The sequence below is a fragment of the Bos javanicus genome, chromosome 15, assembly GCF_032452875.1.
Source record: "Bos javanicus breed banteng chromosome 15, ARS-OSU_banteng_1.0, whole genome shotgun sequence".
Taxonomy (NCBI): Eukaryota; Metazoa; Chordata; class Mammalia; order Artiodactyla; family Bovidae; genus Bos; species Bos javanicus.
Genome location: NC_083882.1, coordinates 38,340,208 through 38,358,725, shown reverse-complemented (window position 1 = coordinate 38,358,725; position 18,518 = coordinate 38,340,208). Strand labels below are relative to the sequence as shown.

Genomic DNA, 18,518 nt, shown 5'->3' with positions numbered 1-18,518 from the left:
CATTATCTCAACTTAGGAACTGAATAGATTTGAACAGATTTTCAGTTAAATCCCTCAGCACATACACTCACTGGTTGTTACTTAAACTCGGGAAAAATAATTACAAGCAAGAAATTCTTGTAATTCCATGAAGATAAATTTTTAGATGTACCCCCACCAAAACTTTAAAAAGAACATCCAGTTCAGTTCAGTTGCTCAGTCGTGTTTGACTCTTTGCGACTCCATAAAAAAAAATAAAGAAAAGAAAAATCCAGAGTATATATAATATTTTAAAAATGTAAAACATAACATTTCACCAAAAACATAGGCAGCAAAAGAAAAAAATAGGTAAATTAGACTACATCAAAAATCACAAACTTTTGTGCATCCAAGAACATTATTAACACAGTGAAAAGGCAACCCAGAGAATGGAAGAAAATATTTGTAAATCATACATCTGATAAGCGACTTGTATCCAGAATACATAAAGAAATCCTATAACTCAACATATAGAAAACAATCAACCAGATTAAAATCACTCTCAAAGGACTTGAGTAGACATTACATCCAACATTACTAATCACTAGGGAAATGCAAATCAAAAGTAAAACAAAATGTCACTTCATACCCATTAGGATCGTTACTATAACAGAAATGAAAAGTAAGTGTTGGCAAGAAGATGGAGAAATCAGAACCCCTTCTGCATTGAAGGTTGGAATGTAAAACAGTGCAGCTGCTACGTGGAACAGTACAGCGGTCCTCAAAATACTAAAGCAGAATCACTATACTATCCAGCAATTCCATTTCTGGGTTTAACACAAACGAAAGTAGACCTCAAAGAGATATCCAAACATCCACCTTCATGGCAGCATTACTCACAACAACCAAAAGTTCGAAGCAACCCAAGTGTCCATCAACAGATGAACAGATAAACAAAATGTGGTATATATTTAGCTTTGAAAGGAAAGGAAATTCTGACACATTACAAACTGGATGAACCTTGAAGACATTAGGCTAAATGAACTAAGAAACCAGTCACAAAAGGATGAAATTGTATGATTACACTAATATAAGGTACCCGGCATAGTCAAATTTACTGGGATAAAAAGTAGAATGTGACTACCAAGGGCTGAGGCAAGATGGGAATGGGGAAATATTGTTTCATGGGCATAGAGTTTCAGTTTTGAAAAATGAAAATAGTTCAGGGGATAGATGGTGCTGATAGTTACATAATAATGTCAATGTACTTAATGCCACTGAACTGGACACTTAAAAAGTTAAGAGGGGATTTCTCTGGGAGTCCAGTGGTCAAGAATCCACCTTGCAATGCAGGAGATGAAGGTTTGATCCCCGGTCAGGCAACTAAGATCTCTTATGTTGCAGGGCAACTAAGCAAGTGTCATAACTGAGACCTGATGCAGCCAAATCAACTGACATATATATATATTTAAGTAAGTTAAGAGAGTAAATTTGATTTTATGTAAATTTTACCACAATTTCAAAAAACAAAGTGAAAAAATTTTATAACTGTAATACTGTCAATATCAATTACCAATTTTAAGGGAGAAAGTGTTTTAGTAGTTCCTATTCTGCCACTAATCTTACCTTGGGCAAAAAAATCAATTTGAGACTGTTTACTTATCTAACAGAGGAAGGATTAAACTAGGTCATGGATGTGTAAATTTAATATTTGAGAAAAGAGAGATATAAGAATAATTTTCCTAATGAAATCTTATATGGAACTCAATACATTAAGAATATAAAAGTGGAGTTGCACTGTTTAAAGTAGCAGGGGACAGGAGAAACTGAGGGCAGGGTGTGGGGGAGGAGGCTAGTGTTCTACGTTTTAAAAGCTCTAGTTAACCTCTCAGGATCCCTTGGCTCAATGTTTTACGGTAATTTGACACACAACTGGAACAAGTTATGAAATCAGCCACGGGACTAATAGTACTAGCATATAGAAAAGTATCAGGTTCCACTGAGTTTCAATTCACGTTTAATGAACCTATCAATCACAGTAAAGACAAAAAAATATCCTGTACTAGTTATTTTTCTTTTACAATAAACAGCAGGACAAACAAATTCTTGATTAGTACTTTCTTAAGCAGCCAATTTAAATAATCCACTGGTGTATTTGATATATCGTTACCTTGTTAAGTTTAGATGCTAGGGGATCTGCAGCTTCTTTTCTCTGTGTGTTACCCATTGCTGCCAGCAAACTCAGCTGAAACTGATCTTCCTTGCAGTTCATTTCATTCTTTGCAGTTAGTTGCATGAAGGAAATGGGGTCATCAGGCTGTACTGTCACATTCCTCTTTTCAGATTCTTTCTGTGTTGCAAAAACAATATACCAACTCTCATTAATTTGGAAAAAAAAGATAGCTTTTTGGAGGCCTTCAACATAGACACTCCTCACACATGAGAACTGAAAAATCAACAACAAAGAACACAAAGCACTTTTATGCCTTTATCATGTATATACCTTACCTTTTGGGATAATTTTTCTTCTTCAAGTTTAGCAGATAACATGTGAGAAAGGGACTGTCTGCATTCCTTATTGAAAATGTCATTCATTAAAGGTGAACATTCAGATAAGACCTTGAGGCACAAGGAGATTCGATCTACATCATCGTCTGTAATCGGCTTCTTAGGAAGAGAGGATTTTCCCAAATGTAGGATAGTGGCCATGAGCAACATTGCTTCAGCAACAAAAGACTAGACAAGGAAAAAAATGGTTTATTTATTGTCAGGCTTCTCCAAATGCAATAATGTCACTTTAATATAACTCAAAATCCAAGAAATTAAACCTAATATCACTTAACCTGAATATTTTAGATTTTATTTTTTTACACCCTTCTCCTTCCTGCCATCCTCTAAAACCTTCATTAACCCCCAACTGATTGAGTAGAGATTTTAAAACTATTTTCTCTCACACTTTTCAACTTCGGAAAGTTAAAAGAATGATTTTTTGTTACTGTTCAGTCTCCAAGTCATGTCTGACTCTGTGTGACCCCATGAACTGCTTTGCCAACCTTTGTTGGCAAAGTGATATCTTTGCTTTTTAATACACTGTCTAGGTGTGTCATAGCTATTCTTCAGGAGCAAGTGTCTTTCTAATCTTGTAGCTGCAGTCACTGTCTGCATTGATTTTGGAGCCCAAGAATGATACACTTCACCAATTGTTAATATTCTGCCAAAACTGTGTTCTTATTCTAACCATATATGTACATTTATTTTTTTGACTTGGGCTTCTGAGGTGGCTCAATGGTAAAGAATCTGCCTGCAATGCAGGAGGTGGGGATTCAATCTCTGGGCTGGGAAGTTCCCTTGGAGAAGGAAATGGCAACCCATTCCAGTATTTTAGCCTAGGAAATCCCACGGACAGAAGAGCCTGGTGGTCTACAGTCCATGGTGTCACAAAGAGTCAGACTTCTGACTTAGCAACTAAACAACAACAACAATTTTTTTGGCTTAACGTATGAAAGCAAGAATCTTTACTTCATAAGTGCTTTAGCAAACATCTCTTGATTCAGGACAGTTTCCTGGATAATCATAGTATCATTATCTCACCTAAGAAATGTAACAATTCCCAACTATATCTACTACACTCCAAATTCAATTAAATCTTCCTAATTGTCACAAAAAAATTTTTTTTTTAAATCCAAGACCAGGTTCATGCATTTTATTTGATTATTATTCTCTTGAGCCCCTTTTAACCTAGACCGGTCCCTTGGTTTTCTGTACTGTTTTCCACCATTGTGATGTAAATGTATCTACACATTGTGATCAGCATACAGATATGAAAAAATTATCAGAAGCCTGGGAAGGATAAATGTAATAATCCTTTGTGTCCAGATATGGTCTCTAGAAGGAAAGAGAAGGGGAGACAGAAAAAGGTAGCTAAAGAAATAATAACCAAAAATTTCTCATATTTGATAAAAACTATAAAACCACATATTCAAGAAGCTCAATGAACCATAACCAAAGGAAACATAAAGAAAATCACACTAAAGCATATCCTAGTCAAATGACTGAAACCTGAAATTATAATTATAGTGATGAGAAAATCCAAAACCAGCTGAAGGAAAACAGGACACACTCCACAAAGAGGCACAAGAGCAACATCTTGATAGTACTGAAAGCCAGAGAACAGTGAAGCAACATCTTTACAGTGCTAAAAGAAAAAACTGTCAACCGAGAACGCTATACCTCAAAGATATCTTTCAAAACTGAAGGAGAAATACAGGCTTTTTCAGACAATCAAAAACCTAAAGAATTAACTGTCAACAGATCTGCACTACAAGAGAAGTTAAAGCAAATTCTTTAGGCAAAAGGTGTACGATACCAGAGAGAAAGTCAGATCTACATTAAGAAATGAAAAGTGTTGGAAAAGCCATAAATGAAGGAAAGCCAAGACAGCATGGTGATGAACAACCAAACCTCCTTCTGCCTTGTACCAAAGGTGGCAAATTTCTTGAACTAGTATGTTACCAGAAAGCTGGTTCTCTTAAACAGATTCCAGGAAACGCTCTCCCAACTTGCAGAACCAAGGCATAAAATGTTGGAGATTTTTAAGAAGCATAATTTAAAGAACAGACAAGACCTAAATAAATAAATAAGGGCCCTCAGAGAATTACAAAGTAAGTTACTCCTCATAAATAAAAGTAAATGATTAAAAGAGATAACACATCTTATAATTTACCTGATCCTCTGAATCTTATTTATGGATTTAGGAGGAAAGCTATACGATGGAAATTTTTTAAAAAAATCCTTGCTATTATAAACAGTGCTGTGATGAACATTGGCGTACACGTGTGTCTTTCTTTTTTTTTTTTTTATATATATATATTTTTTTTTTATTTACTTTTTTTTTTTGAACCCTCCTCTCTCCCCCCTCCCCTACATGTCTCTTTCAATTCTGGTTTCCTCAGTGTGTACGCCCAGCAGTGGGATTGCTGGATCATAAGGCAGTTCTATTTCCAGTTTTTAAAGGAATCTCCACACTGTTCTCCATAGTGGCTGTACTAGTTTGCATAGATGAATGGATAAGAAAGCTGTGGTACATATACACAATGGAGTATTACTCAGCCATTAAAAAGAATACATTTGAATCAGTTCTAATGAGGTGGATGAAACTGGAGCCTATTATACAGAGTGAAGTAAGCCAGAAAGAAAAACACCAATACAGTATACTAACACATATATATGGAATTTAGACAGATGGTAACAATAACCCTGTATACGAGACAGCAAAAGAGACACTGATGTATAGAACAGTCTTTTGGACTCTGTGGGAGAGGGAGAGGGTGGGATGATTTGGGAGAATGGCATTGAAATATGTATAATATCATATATGAAACGAGTCACCAGTCCAGGTTCGATGCATGATACAGGATGCTTGGGGCTGGTGCACTGGGACGACCCAGAGGGATGGTATGGGGAGGGAGGAGGGTTCAGGATGGGGAACACATGTATACCTGTGGCGGATTCATTTTGATATTTGGCAAAACCAATACAATATTGTAAAGTTTAAAAATAAAATAAAATTAGAAGAAAAAAAAAAAGAAATATACTTCAGAAAACTCTTACTTGAAATGAGGAAAAAAAAAAAAATCCTTCAAAAATCCCTAATCTAAAAATAAAGTGTCTTATTATATGGAGGTTTGACTATATGAAAGAATCTAATGGATTATTATGGAACTATTAAATATTATTATGATTAGGAAGGGTTTAGAAGAGCATAGGGAAAATGTTATAAAGTTAAGTGAAACTACAATATGGTAAAACACAAAATGATCACTACTAGGGAAAAAGTGTTTCAAAGATAAAAGTCATAATAAACTCTTTCTGAGGAAAGGTTTTTGTTGACCTGAACTGAACTGAATGGAATCCTATTTTTGATGTTTCTATCTCCACTACAATATTAACAAGATTTGTACTTCAGTGTTTTAACCATGACTGATTTTTTTCTCATTAATTTTCATTACATCACTCCTTATTTTAACAATGTGAAAAAGATATGAATAAAAATAAAATAAAAAACACTCAGTTTTACCACAAAGTGATTTTTTTTTTAATGAAAGCAAAGATTTTTTTCAGGCAAATGAAAGCTGAGAGAATTCATCTTCAGCAGACCTGCATTATAAGAATAATCAACTTCTTCAGGCAGGAAGAAAATATCAGATAGAAATCTGCATGTATACAAAAAAATTAAAAACACTGTAAGTATAACTTTTTTCTCATTAAAAAATATTTAGAAGAAAACTGACTATTTATATGGATGAATGGATAAACAGTAACAGCAGAATATTAGACGGCCTGAAAAAAGAAAGAAGTTCTGACAACACTATCATTCAAATGAACCTTGAAAACATTATGCTAAATGAAATAAGCCTGTCACTGAAGGACAAATATTGTATAATTCCATTTATAATAGGTGTGTAGAACAGGCAAATTTATAGAGGCAGAAAAGCAGAATGGTGGTGGCCAAGGACTAGGGGAGGGAATATGGGGTTATTGTTTGCTAGTTATTTCCAGTTTGGGATGATGAAAAAGTTCTGGAGAGGGATAGTGGTAATGGCTAACAATTTGAATGTACTCACAACACTGAACAGTACACTTAAAAATAGTTTAAATGGTAAACTTTATGTTACATGTATTTTACCATGAAGAAAAATATGAAAATAAACAAAGCAAAAATGAAAAAAAAAAACACAAAACCCAAAAAGGTACTTGAACTGTGTCCTGTTTCCAACTCTCAATTACTTAAAACTTGCAAGTATATCCCTTCCCAACATGAGTCTGGTCACTAGGTAAATAAGAAAAGGGAAAGAAATGGTACATATATACATAAAAGATAACTGACTATTTAAAGGAAAAATAATAATAACGCATCACAGTGTTGATTAAATGACACGCAGAAATAAAATATAGGACAATAACATAAAGGATGGCAGTAGCGGTTGGGTAGAACGACAGTACATTATTGTAAATGAGTATATAGTCAGAATGGTCAGAAGCCACGAAGAAGGTATGAACTGCAAAAATGGGAATATATTTAAGAGGCATTTCTAGGATAAAACAGACTATGACTGGCAGGATGAAGATGCTGGAGAGACAGGCATTTCCTTCACTGGGCTCTGACTAATCCCAGCAATCAGAAATAACTTCATAAACCCGTGTATCACTTCCACTGGACTAATCATACTGTGTTGTTATTACATTACTATGTCAATTTTACAATCATTATACTATATATCTATATTTCATTATATTACTGTGTCCATTTCCCCATTTAAAGCATAAGCTCTTTTATGACAGGAATTAAGCATTCATTCACTTTTGGGTCCTCACTGTTCAATGCATATAGCAGGCACTCAATACTCATTTTAGGTAAATGTAGAATAAATGAACTTACATTTTGCTTTTTCTTCTCCTGAACCAAAGCCACATAGCGCAAGGCAATCTTGGTCAGAGTTGTGGCAAGAGAGGCAGCAACAAAGAAATCTCCATCCAGAAGGAATCCTCTTAGGGGAGGTCTGCAAAGCAATCAAGGCAAATGAAACCCACCAACTTCTTAAGCAGCATGCAGCTTTTGTACAAATGACTCAAGGAAGCCTATTTCATACTCTCACTGCCACCCTTCGATGATAAAAATCTCCACTAGCTCCCTCTTTACCTCTCAGAATAAAAAAGGAAAAAGATTTTAAAAAATACATGGCTTTAACACATCTGCAATGTTAAAAGAGCTAAATAAATAAACAGAAAACTGTTAAAGGTGTATATTCATTTATTGCGTCCCTTTGGGTAGTTCCAAACCTCTTTAAGCCTCAAATTCCTCCTCTATGAAATGTGGCTAATCAACAGAATACTGTCAAAGACTATCAGAGACAAGCTATTTATTTAGTACAATGCCTAATACATAGTAACCATTAAAATTTTAGACATCGTCAAAATTTTCATCATCTTCACTATATAATTGGAGAGCAAATATGGAGGAAAACATCAAATTTTTTTTCCATCAATCAGAAGTGCAAAATCTTGAAAATATGTTTTCCAAATGTTATTTGGAAATAAAACTCAAATATCATTAGTTACCTCCACTTAGTATTTTCTATGTGAGTAAAGTAATCTTAGTTTAAATAGAACACAGTTCAATGAGAATATTTATTAGGAGCAGAGAATTAAAACTATTAACACAATTTCTGGAAGAAAGAACTTAAACATCCTTTTCCTTCCAAGTATCTTAAATAGTGAAGATTTCTATTTGGATCAAAAGAGTAAACTAATAAGAGAAAGAAGTCCTCTGACTGTTTTATACACAGAAGTATAGCTCGCAGGTCCCAGGTGCTGCAAATTACCTTTCTTCCTCTTTCTTGGTTGGTCTAGAACTGCTAAGGGCACTCTGAGTTGCATAGGTGCCCATCTCAGTTACCAATTTCTGAACTGGACCCACAGTTATTTCTTCTTCAGGTTTTAATTCACCAGCTTCTTTTTTAATCTCTGACTCTACAATTGGGATCTAAAAATCAAAAGGAAACATCAAATATCAGTAGGAAGCCAAACATATTTAAATATCCAATAATTCTTCCCCAATCAGGGATTGAACCTGCACTCCCTGCATAGGAAGTGTGGAGTCTTAACCACTGGAATGCCAGGGAAGTCACCCAACTTCCTCTCTTTTAAACCAAGTAGATACTATGCATTTATTTCTTAATACCAGTCTGCTGCTGCTAAGTCACTTCAGTCGTGTCCTACTCTGTGTGACCCCATAGATGGCAGCCCACCAGGCTCCGCCGTTCCTGGGATTCTCCAGGCAAGAACACTGGAGTGGGTTGCCATTTCCTTCTCCAATGCATGAAAATGAAAAGTGAAAGTGAAGTCGTTCAGTTGTGTCCGACTCTTAGCAACCCCATCGGCTGCAGCCTACCAGGCTCCTCCATCCATGGGATTTTCCAGGCAAGAGTACTGTAGTGGGTTGCCACTGCCTTCTCCATAATACCAGTCTATCATCTAATTTATGAGCTCCAAGAGTCGTCAATCATTATCTACCGACCTTATTATATAGATGAAAAACTTGATGTCCAGTCAGGTTAAGGAAATTATATCCAAAGTCCCAGAGTTATTACTGGCAGAAGCAAGACTGGAATCCAGGTTCCTAACAAGCACTGTCCTTTCTATTCTACTATATGGGCTTGTTTAGATGAGGAAAATGCTGCCAGTTTTAGTACATAAATAGGTATTCTAAAGTCAGCCCTGTTCTTACAAGAATTCTTTTTTTTTTATAACACAGAGGATTAAGCAGAGTTTTACAATTCTTTTTCCTTTTTTAAAATATATAACCTTTTGTTCAAATAAAATTTTATCCAGAATGGTAAATACTACAGATAAAAGAACATGTGTTATCAATGCAGGGGAGGACAACTCCCCTAATTTCCCACTGACCAGAGGCTTAATTATCTAGGTAATTAAAATTTTTTCAATCTTCTTTAGCCCAAACACTAGTAAATAAAAACACAAAAGTAAATCACCACATAAAAGTCAGATTTACTAAAATAAAAATCACCACATAAACTAGCATTTATTAAAGTAAAACATACCTCCCCAAGGGACCTGCGGACCTCAGTCATCACACTCTGAATGTCCTCCTTGGTACTACAGTATTCTCCCAGGATCCACAATGCTCCTCGGTAAATCCTAAGGCAAGAATACAAGTTACGAAGAACTGACTCGGCTAACAAATTTTGAAGCAGTGATCTTTTTTTGTGAGTTTAAGCTTAAGGAAGAAAAAAATATTCTGCAGTTCCAAGGGACTATGGATGAAATGTTAAGAAAGAATATAACAAGACACTAAGTTTCTTTGATTTTCTCCTGAAGTCACAAGAATTAAAAGGAAAGTAAGTGTTTTTATTTAGGAACATTCTACAACTGGTAAACCCAGGAGTTAAAAAATAAAATACCCAAATGTTTCCCAGACATGTGCTGTCTTTCATTTCAGACAGAATTTAAGGTAAATTTGATTTTATAACCTACCACTATAAAAAGTATGTATTATTTTTATATAAAAAGTAATTCACAGAAGAGGCAGGGATGCCAAATAGACCAATGAAAAAGGAAGGAATGCAGAGAATCAAAACAACAACAAAAAAAACCTCAAATAAAAGCAAGCAACAATTTTCTAGTTAAAAATGTTGAAGTGAATTAAGTCTTCAGTCATCTTTTCCCTAAGATTTTCATTAAATTTATTCCAAAAAAATTCTAGAAACTGAAACCCTAAGAGGTTATGGCTGCCAAAAGCTAAACTTTGACATGATTTTTTTTTTCCAGAAAGGAAACAAATCTTTCTCACTTCCATAAATCTCAATACATTTTCATATCATAAAACCAACATTGTACTCCCTTCTTTTCTATACAGGCAGATATAAGGCAAGGCTACTACAATCCATCAGGTGATTTAAATGAAGCAAACTCAGCTGCAATAGTCCTTTCTCATTAGCAAAGGCTATCTGAAGGGAAACATAACAGATTTAGGCTGTTATTTTCAATCCTCCACTTCAGTAAATGCTAAAGAGGGAATATAAATAATAATGGTATCCCCAAAATAATACCTTTTAAAAATATTTGCCTTATCAGATTATTCCTTGCAAGTGTATAAAATGCAATTGATACTTAATACTGATCTTGTAAGCTGCAATCTTGAGCTCATTTATTAGCTCTAATAGTTTTGCTTTATGTGCTGGGGTGGAGGGTGGGGGTAATTCTTTCCCTTGTTAATATGGTGGATTACATAGATTGAATTTTTTTAACTAGTCTTGCATCCCTGTAATAAGCCCACTTGGTCAAGGTACATAACAAAACAAATAAATAAAAATATGTTTCTTAGTCACTTTAGAATTTATGATGCTTTAGAGGAAATGAAAATGGAGAAACCTATCTAAATCATACCTACCTACCAAAAATTTTTTTGCTGATAGATTATGGATTCACTAAGAGTGAGAGTAGGGGTGACATGTTTCTGACATTTATTTTGTCTCATTTTGTCTTAACTGTTTTAAGACAGCTCTCCTGTCTTATATTTTCTATCAACTTACCCTTAAAGACAGAAATTGGTAAAATGCTTAACTTTACATTTAAACAGATTTTAAACCTACTTGACAGATTTGATAGCATGAAAGACTTCAAGCATCTTCTCAACAATAAGCATTCTCAGGTTATCAAAGCGCTGAATGGCTTCACGAACAAACTCCAAAACATCTGCAGCTGCTGCTTCATTACTGTCACTGAGAAATTCCATTAGCTAAAAGAATAATAAAAAGGGATAGCAATTACACATTTTCAGAAAGAAAATTACCTATTACCTAAGGTTAATAAGTAAACTGAACAAGTTCACAAAGAAAATAAACAATACTTCTCAAATACACAGCAAAATGTAAGTTGAGAGACAAGTCCCATTATGTAAACAAAGGCATGATGACTCTTCAGTTTACCTGCAGCGAAGTTTATTACAAAACACATGATAAAACTGAAGCTAGAGGACTTCCCTGCTAGTCCAGTGGATAAGAATCCACCTGCCAGCACAGGAGACACAGGTTTGATTCCTGGTCCAGGGGTCCAGGAAGATCCACATGCCTTGGAGCAACCAAGCCCGTGCACCGCAACTACTGAGGCCCATCACCCTAGAGTCTGTGCTGCGACAAGAGAAGCCACTGCAATGAGAAGCCCACACACGACGACTAGAGTAGCCCCTGCTCGCTGCAACTAGAGAAAGCCCATGTGCAGCAACGAAGGCCCAGCATAACCAAAAAAACAAAAACTGAAGCTGGAAATCCACAATTCAAAATAAATTAACTGCAGACACACAAAGTTGTAACTAAAAGTAAAATCACTTTAGAGAAAATTCAGAACTCAAAGTCAAAATTTCAAATTACAATAACATACCTCATTTGTCTGACAATGACAGAAAGAAAAACATTGTTGGTATGCTAATTTTTCCTCTAAATCCTTCAAATTTAAGAGATTATCTTAATTGATTATCTGAAAGAAACTTATTTGCCCTACTGATTGATTTATATACACAGAATATTTTACTATAGGTAATAGTAACAAACATTAAGGGCTTCACTCATAGCTCAGTTGGTAAAGAATCTGCCTACAAGGCAGGAGACCTGGGTACGATCCCTGGATTGGGAAGATCCCCTGAGAAGGAAACAGCAACCCACTTCAGTACTCTTGCCTGGAGAATCCCATAGACAAAGGAACCTGGCAGACAGTCCATGGGGTCACAAGAGTCGGACACGACTTACCAACTAAACCACCACCAACAAACATTAGTTATAATAGTATATGGAGGTATATTTGTCATTATTTTTTGTTGTTGTTTTTTCAGTGAAGATGTGAGAGAAAGAAGTCAGAGTTCTTATCCTTTTGAGCTTAGTAGCAGACATAAAGATCTCTTCTGACCATGAGATTTAGTGATTATAAAAAGCTGAGATTTCTAGAATTTAACTGTCAAATAACTAAAATTTCCTAATTCTTATTTTTAGAGAATTTCAAAATTGAGATCACTGAAATTACATACCACAGGAATAACATTTGCAGCCATATCTGGAAATCGGACAGAACAGGAATGCAATGTTCGCACAAGGAGTTGTCTGTATTTGTCAGTATCTTCATGCTCTGACACATTATTTGTTTTAATTACTTCCTTCTTAAGGACAATAACCAGCTGTAGAACAAAGCAAAAATAAGTGAGAATGACATCATGTTTGGCTTCATGGCTTACAAAGTGCTGTCAGAATTTTGTTTTACCTCTTCAACATTCCTAGAGGAGACAAGATCCAGTGCTAACTGCAGGGTCTTCTTGCGTACTTCTAAGTCTGGTGTGCTCAAAACTCTTAGGATGTCCATAACCAGATCCTAAAAAAGAACAGAAATAATCTAGAATTAATATCAGTATTTCTGGTCACAAGAAGAAAATCTTAACTGTAGAATAGAGGGTTCTATCATGACCTTAATTCTATGATCAATAATAAAACCACTACTGTTGGACAAAACAGATAATTTGAGTTGCCTGATGTAAGGCAACATGAAGTATGTAATATCACATATGATGCATTCAAACTGAACACGTTTACTCTGACTCTGTCAAGCTTTAGCTCAAACGTGCAGTTTATAGGAAATACAGAAGTCAGAGCAACCAGCTAAATGACACCGAAAAAAGTAACCAGATACATCCAGAAGGAGTCTCTCGAACAAGTCAGTGTTCTGAAAAAACGATACTGCTCAAATTAAGAGACTTAAGGAACCACACATGACAATTACATACATCACAACCAAGTGTGATGTATGGCTATAAATAGGAAAAATCAAACGAAAAGGGTGTTTTAAGAATATCTGGGAAAATTGGATGATTCATTAACAATTTTGTTAAGTGCGGTAATGTTATTTTGGCTCTGTAGGAAACTAATATTTTAAAGAAGGATACTTAAAATTCTATAGCAAATATTTTTAAATATAGCAAAACAAAATATTTCACTTCTTTAAAACTTTATATTTTTAAAAAATTCTGATAAAAATGTTCTAAAATTTTTAAGGATAAACTCCTCTATAACCTTCACTTATACATACCAGTAGTTAATAGCTCACATTTGCTGTGTCTTATTCTCTATACTCCTAAACGTTTCACTGTATACCCAAGAATAAGAAAAATTTCGTATATAACACAATTATAAAATTTAGAGAACTTAACACTGATTAACGATACTATTAACTAATACAGAGTTTGCATTCACATTTCTCCAACTGTCCCAATAATGTCCTTTTAGAAAATGTTTTTGTTGTTACTCTGATCCAGGATCAGCATTGAATGTAGCTTTATTTTTATCATGGGGCTTTAGTTTTACAATAATCATTGTCACAGATGAAACAGGTATATTGATAATTTTCTAGAATCTAATCATCTTTCATTCTCAGTTGGTGTTAATTACTTTGCAAAAAACGTAAATTAAAACTAAAACAAATATATCTCTACTGGTAAGAACACCAAGTGCAGTACAAATAGAAAAGATAAAAGGTAACACATTAATTCATGTTAGAAATTCCTTTTAATAACAAAGACAATACCACAAAAGGCTACGCTGCTTCAAGAGTTATACCTTAGTTGACCAAAATTTAAACTGCCAAAATCTCCAAGCATTTAAGCTAACCAAGATGAAAAGTATTGGGAATTATTTCAATTTGCAAGAAGATTCTATTTAGGATTTCTCTGTTTCAAAAATATTTACCTGTAGTACTCGTTCATGAGCAGGATGTTCTTTTAATTCTATCAATCGATCTAGAACTATAAGCTTTACATTGTTGTCACTCTCCTTAATAATTAAATCAATGTAACACTGAGCAGCAGCCTATGTAAAAAAAAGAAATACATTTTAAGAACACATTCATCTATCTTAAACATAGAATCTGAAAATAAGTAAAGCCTCCAAGAAGCCAAAATACATTCACTATCCTGCACTGAAAATTTATGCATTTTTCTCAGAGGAATGTGTCCCTCTACTACCCAAGTTCTAACAAATTTCATTATTTTTTTAAATTACAAAAAATTGGAAGCATCACAAATTAAAAGGATGAGAAGAGGCTGTTACAGGTAGGAACCCTCATTAACAGCCAAAAATTAAGGGCTGAACCTAAGGAATAAGGCAGAAAAAAGCAGATAGAGAATCCCAAACAGTTTAACTACTGAGCAACTTTTAGTTTAGGTACAAACTCTAACCCACTTGCATTATAGAACAGAAAAAATCAAGAATATAAAGATGGCTCTGAGTCATTAAAAGCAAAGGACAAAGAAATCTGAAAGAGCTCCTAATGACTAAAGCTAGGACAATTTGATCAACAAAATAATAATATTAGATTATAATCCATAGAATAAAACATCCATACTGATATAAAGAAGAAAAGGAAGGAAAGAAGGAAAGGAGACAGCGAGGGAGGGAAGAAGGGATGAAGGAGAATGGACAGCTCCTCCCTGCAGAACTCCAAATAATAAGTGTAGAATGAGGCTAACAAAAAATCACCATTAGAATATAATAGAAACTGCTGTAGAAAAGATCTACTGATATGTGCTAAAACTAGTTGGGTATAAGTCTGAGGAGAAATAGGATATTTGCACAGTTTCTAAGTATGTTCTCAAGATATTTATTGATTACAAAAGGAAAAATCATAAGTCAACAGTAGAGAAACCTGACAGAGACCACCTTAATCGAATGATCAAGGTTAACATCACCAGTAATAAGGTATATCAGTATCATGTAGGATAGGATACACTGAGAATGGTGTACCACTTCTGTGGTATTTCCCTAAAATATTTGCACATTAAACTAATGAGGAGAAAATGCCAGACAAACCAAAATTAAGAGATATTTTACAAACAAACTGACCCAGTACTCTTCAAAAGTATCAATGTCATGAAAAACAAGGAAAGGCTGAGGAACTGTCACAGACTGGAGGACAGTAACACATGATAACTTAGTGTTACATGGGATCCTGGACTGAATTCTGGGACACAGAATGAACTTTAGTAGGATAACTGGTGAAATTTGAATAAAGTCTATAGTTTAGTTAACAATATTGTTCCAATGGTAATTTTAATTTTGACAACTACACAATTGTTATGCAAGACATGAACATCATGGGAAGCTGGGTGAAGGGTAACGGGAACTTTGACCTATTTTTGCAACTTTTCTGTAAGTTTAAAATTATTTCAAAATAATACATTAAAAAGAATTTTTTAAGTATTGGTGGTAAAAGCACTAAATTCCCCTATTTGTACAATCTGGGTTTTTACAATAATTCATTCTATGAATAGAGTAGGGTTCCTCACATAGTCTTGAGAGAGTACATTAAAATATTTCATTATTGAAAACATTCACTGGAACCTTTTTAGGGTCTGTCATTTAGGATTCAGCATCGATTTCCCCAGATCTAGTTCTTAATGTGACTGAAGTATAGGGTGGAGATCTTAAAATACCAGTTTCAGGCTCCAGAAACTAAAAATACTGCTATTCTGTCACTTTTACTTTTTATATACATACGAAAGCAAAAAGTAAGAAAAGAAGGTTGGACTACATTGGAAATCAAAGAATTTTCTAAAATTTGTAGTTGATTGTAACGTCGCTAAATCAAAAGTGAGAAGACAGCATATCTATCGTCTAACTGGCACACAGACACACAAAAAAGGACAGGACCTTGATGGCAGTAGGTGCACTAGAGAGTGTTACTAATGTTCCAGCAGCTTCGTATTTCACAGCAGGGCTAGATGACTGTAGTAAGTTATAGATGCAGCGAATGAAACGAGCCCTTTCTGATGGATTAGCATGACAGACCTGGAGAAGAAAACACAGGTTTCAACTGAATTCAGGAACACGTGCTTTCAAACACATTCTTAAAGACAGATGTCAGCTTATGGGATATGCTGCTGCTGCTAAGTCGCTTCAGTCGTGTCCGACTCTGTGCGACCCCATAGACAGCAGCTCACCAGACTTCCCCGTCCCTGGGATTTTCCAGGCAGGAACACTGGAGTGGGTTGCCATAGTTTTCTTCATTTGAAAGCTAAGAGATGTCTGCCAATGCAGGATGAGACACCGTGATACAACACTGGTAATTTCAGGAAGAAATAGATTTTACTTCAAATAACCAACTGTTACAGCTACTCATTCATTCAATAATAATTTATATTTCCACTTTTTCATAAGAGATTTTCAGATGGCTTATAATTAAAGACATGCACACTATACACAAGACATTAACCAAGTAACTAACATGCATACTGTAACAGGTATTAAATTTGGTCCTACATTTCTATTCTGGATGTCACATCAAAAAGGTAAACATGATGTATTATATGAATTTCAATAGATAATAATAGAAAAATACTAGCTTTTTAATAAAGCAAGAGCACTTCTTTTTCAAGTACTACTATCGCACTTATTATTTGGGACCATATTCAATGTTGAGAAGACAATTAACATTTTCTATTCCATTCTAAATGTATCTTAATACTTTTACCTGTGAAGTAAATATTTCTTATTTTTTCTCTTTTGAAGTTAGCATTTGTTAGATTTTTCTAAAATGTACACAGTCAAATCTCTATTACTCCACTAAGACTCAAAACCTCTTTCCTCTTACTATAACCTGGACCCTACTAGACAAAGAAGTCATTGGACAGCAGAGAACTCCTACTTTGGAGAATCTTAGGGGCATCCCTAAACCATACAGATGAATTACATTTATATATTTACATATGTAATATTCATAGTTCTGGCTTCATCTTAAATGTCAATTCAAAATGACTGGATACCCTGTGTTGAAAGAGGCCTCTTTCCTGCAGAAGCAAAGAGGATGTAATGAGTTAGCAGGGTCCGCTATGTATTATGTCCATGCCATTCTATGCAATAAAAGTCATTCCTAACATATATTTTTGTTGGCCTCCAATGGTATTAATAGTAAAACTGGATGTTACTGCATCTTTTATTTTCTCAGAATATTAAGATACAATCGATTTTTTGAAGGATATATTGAATTAAAATGTTGTCAATAAAGTACTTCATTTTAAAACCCAAATCTCTGATCAAGTTTTAAAATTCCTGTGAGTCAATGGCATAAAATGTCATATTAACATATTTAAAATCTTTCTATTCTCTTTTACAAACAAGGAACAAAAATATATTTAAGATTTTTTTCCGTTTGTCTTTAGATTTCCAAAGTAGTTGGGTATGTATTCAAAAAAAGATCTTGACTTTTAGTTCAAAGCCTAATTCACAGTCAATTCAGTGACTGAGCAGTACACCACAATTTCTTCACATATGTATTGGGTCAAACCGTGAATTTTTCCAGAATTCTTTATGGAGATTTAGAAAGAATGGAAGAATTTGGAAAATATGACAAACCAAAGGGGGTAGGGAAGACTTTAATAGGCCATGCTGCAAAATATTTCTACTGTTAAAACATGTTACCCCATCAATTAAGTTGTGCCCTCAAGATTGTTTAACCTTATCTCAAACTCTTAATTTTACCCATTATAGATTAGTTTTACCTTATAAATTAGTTCAACAATAACCAACTGAAGAATATCTCCAAATGTCTGAACTTGATCAATACAAGTACTTAGGTAATCCAAAGCTCGATCCTGAAAAATTAAGAATATATTTATCAAACTCAACCTCATTCAATAAAAGGACTTAAAGAACTTTAAAAAACATACACAACTAAACCTAAAATAAATGAGGAAATCAGGGCAAAGAAAAATTAATTGAAGGAAAAAAATAACGGTTAACACATAAATAAAAGATACAAAGTCAAATACATTTTCTATTAATAGAAATGGGCCACAAATCTAGCGTCAAGAATTTTATAGCAGCAAAACTAAGGAGAAAAACACTATGTATTACCTGATTCGGGGTATCTACACAACCTAAACAAACCAATTGCCTATGAGTACAGTTATTCCTATTTCTGAGACCTAAAATAAAAATCTGATTCTCACA

General features: G+C 34.4%; 1 protein-coding gene across 1 annotated transcript in view; it reads right to left on the bottom strand.

The window, feature by feature from the left end:
* COPB1 (COPI coat complex subunit beta 1) overlaps window positions 1–18,518 on the bottom strand; it is a 34,709-nt gene that overhangs the window by 8,181 nt on the left and 8,010 nt on the right. Inside the window, exons 6-16 of the mRNA XM_061440731.1 lie at window positions 18,068–18,160; window positions 16,221–16,358; window positions 14,262–14,381; window positions 12,787–12,894; window positions 12,557–12,703; window positions 11,130–11,275; window positions 9,579–9,675; window positions 8,340–8,500; window positions 7,397–7,517; window positions 2,467–2,694; window positions 2,129–2,308 (exon numbers count right to left, since the gene is read on the bottom strand). Of these exons, the coding sequence (XP_061296715.1) occupies window positions 2,129–2,308; window positions 2,467–2,694; window positions 7,397–7,517; window positions 8,340–8,500; window positions 9,579–9,675; window positions 11,130–11,275; window positions 12,557–12,703; window positions 12,787–12,894; window positions 14,262–14,381; window positions 16,221–16,358; window positions 18,068–18,160 (1,539 nt within the window). The remainder of the gene's footprint in view (window positions 1–2,128; window positions 2,309–2,466; window positions 2,695–7,396; window positions 7,518–8,339; window positions 8,501–9,578; window positions 9,676–11,129; window positions 11,276–12,556; window positions 12,704–12,786; window positions 12,895–14,261; window positions 14,382–16,220; window positions 16,359–18,067; window positions 18,161–18,518) is intronic.